The 2,100-nt window shown below is 55.2% G+C and overlaps 1 protein-coding gene across 1 annotated transcript in view; it reads left to right on the forward strand.

The window, feature by feature from the left end:
- Positions 1-2,100, forward strand: part of TGME49_204560 (type I fatty acid synthase, putative) — a gene marked incomplete at both ends in the record, with an annotated part of 22,855 nt that overhangs the window by 11,219 nt on the left and 9,536 nt on the right. Inside the window, one exon of the mRNA XM_018779311.1 lies at positions 86-2,030. Coding sequence (XP_018637297.1) covers positions 86-2,030 — 1,945 coding nt within the window. The remainder of the gene's footprint in view (positions 1-85; positions 2,031-2,100) is intronic.

The raw sequence follows: 2,100 nt of genomic DNA on the forward strand, positions 1-2,100 counted from the left end.
GTTGTCGCCTGTCAGGAGTTTATCTGGCCCGTTTCGTGATGCGTTATCGTGGGTGTTTGCCTGCTATCTTCGAGGAACAAACTAGGTCGGTCACCGTCAGGATGAGGGACGAGAGATCCAGCAGGCAAGCTGCCGGACCGGAGATGCACCAGGAGAGTGCCTTCGCCAGCATGGCGCCCGATGAGCTCAGAGCGTTGATCCAAGCCACGGTCTCTGGCGCCGCCAAACAAGTTCTTGGAACTGCAGAAGAACCACCAGCAGATGCACCTCTGCAGGCGCTGGGAATCGATTCGTTGGGAGCAGTCGAATTCCGCAACGCTGTTCAGGATGCGTTCGACATCCGCCTATCCGCAACGCTTCTTTTCGATTATCCGTCGGTTCAGGCTGTTTCGGACCATCTGTGGAGCATGGTTAGAGCCAAAACTGCTATTGACACTTCTTCCAGAGGAGATGACCAACTCGCATCTGCTGCAGTCCTACAGGATGCCGGCGTCAGCATTGCCGTAGTGGGGATGGCTTGCAGGCTTCCCGGTTCTGTGAATGACCTGGAGGCCTTTGAGGAAATGCTTCTCACGTTCCAGGATTGCATTCAAGAAATTCCACCATCGCGTTTCAGTATAGAGGAAGTATACGATCCGGATCCCGACGCCAAGGGAAAAATATATGTTCGCGAGGGAGGGTTCATTGACGGCGCGGAACTCTTTGACAACAGATTTTTTGGCATTTCTGATGCCGAAGCCCGAGAAATGGACCCGCGGCAGCGAATTTCTCTAGAGGTGTCTTATGAAGCATTGGTAGATGCCGGGTATAGTCGGGAGGATTTGCTTGGTTCACCCATAGGGGTTTTCGTCGGAGCAATGAACCACGATAAGCTCCACGACTCCATGATGCACGCAAACAGTCTCACAGCCACAGGCGCGGCTGTGTCTATTCTTGCGAACAGACTGTCGTTCGCGTATGGCCTGACTTCGTCCAGCTTAACTGTTGATACCGCTTGTTCTTCTTCGCTCGTGGCCATTGATATTGCCAATAAGGATCTGCTACTGCGCGTGTGCGATGGCGGCCTGGTTGTGGGCACTAATGTCATAAGCACACCTCAACACTTCTTGGATACTTCCCGCTCGAGAATGCTAAGCCGCGACTGTCGCTGCAAGACATTCGATGCGTCAGCAAACGGATACGTACGCGCGGAAGGATGCTGCGCTCTCATTCTACAACGGACCAGCACGCCGCAAACACACACGCGCATTTACGCTGCCCTTGCAGGCACTGCCAGCAACCACGTCGGACGCAGCGCAAGCCTCACAGCCCCAAACGGGCCTGCACAACAGGCAGTAATACGTGCTGCTCTACGCAGCGCCAATGTCAACTCGCCGTTATCCGTTGCGGTAGTGGAGACGCACGGGACAGGAACGTCTCTCGGAGACCCAATCGAGATCGGCGCCCTCCAAGCCGTCTACGGGCAGGGAACAAGTGCAGACACGCCTCTTGTTCTGGGAGCGCTCAAATCGCGTATCGGGCACACAGAAGGTGCAGCTGGTATCGCTGGGTTCATTAAACTCATCTGTTCACTTCGACAGAGGATCGCCCCGCCCAATCTGCACCTCAAGACATTCAACCCCCACATCGATATCTCGACGGCAGATTCCTCGAGGCCGTTCCTGTTTCCTACGAAAGCCTATCCGCTTGACACACTGATGACTGGAGAGAAGACCGAGGCGCTTCTTGGAGCTGTCAGTTCATTCGGGTTTGGAGGCTCAAATGCGCATGCAATCGTTGAGGTCCCTGCACGCCAAGGGCCAACGGGTCGGGATGCAGCCTACGCCGGACTCAGAGGTGCGGATGCTGCCACAGAGGCACATCAACCAATGGTGTGGCTGTTCACCGGCCAGGGATCTCAGTATGTGAACATGGCGAAGTCTCTCTACGAGACAGAGGAGAGCTTCAGGCAGACAGTGAAGGAATGCTCCGCATACCTCGCAACAGAGAAACTACTGCCGACAGAAGGCCCGTCGAGCCTCGAGGATATAGTTTATCCGGGGCAGGACACAGATGCTGAGGAGGCAGAGCATCTGCTGATGCAGACACAGTATTCGCAAG

The sequence above is a fragment of the Toxoplasma gondii genome, chromosome VIIa (assembly GCF_000006565.2).
Source record: "Toxoplasma gondii ME49 chromosome VIIa, whole genome shotgun sequence".
In the NCBI taxonomy this organism is placed as follows: domain Eukaryota; phylum Apicomplexa; class Conoidasida; order Eucoccidiorida; family Sarcocystidae; genus Toxoplasma; species Toxoplasma gondii.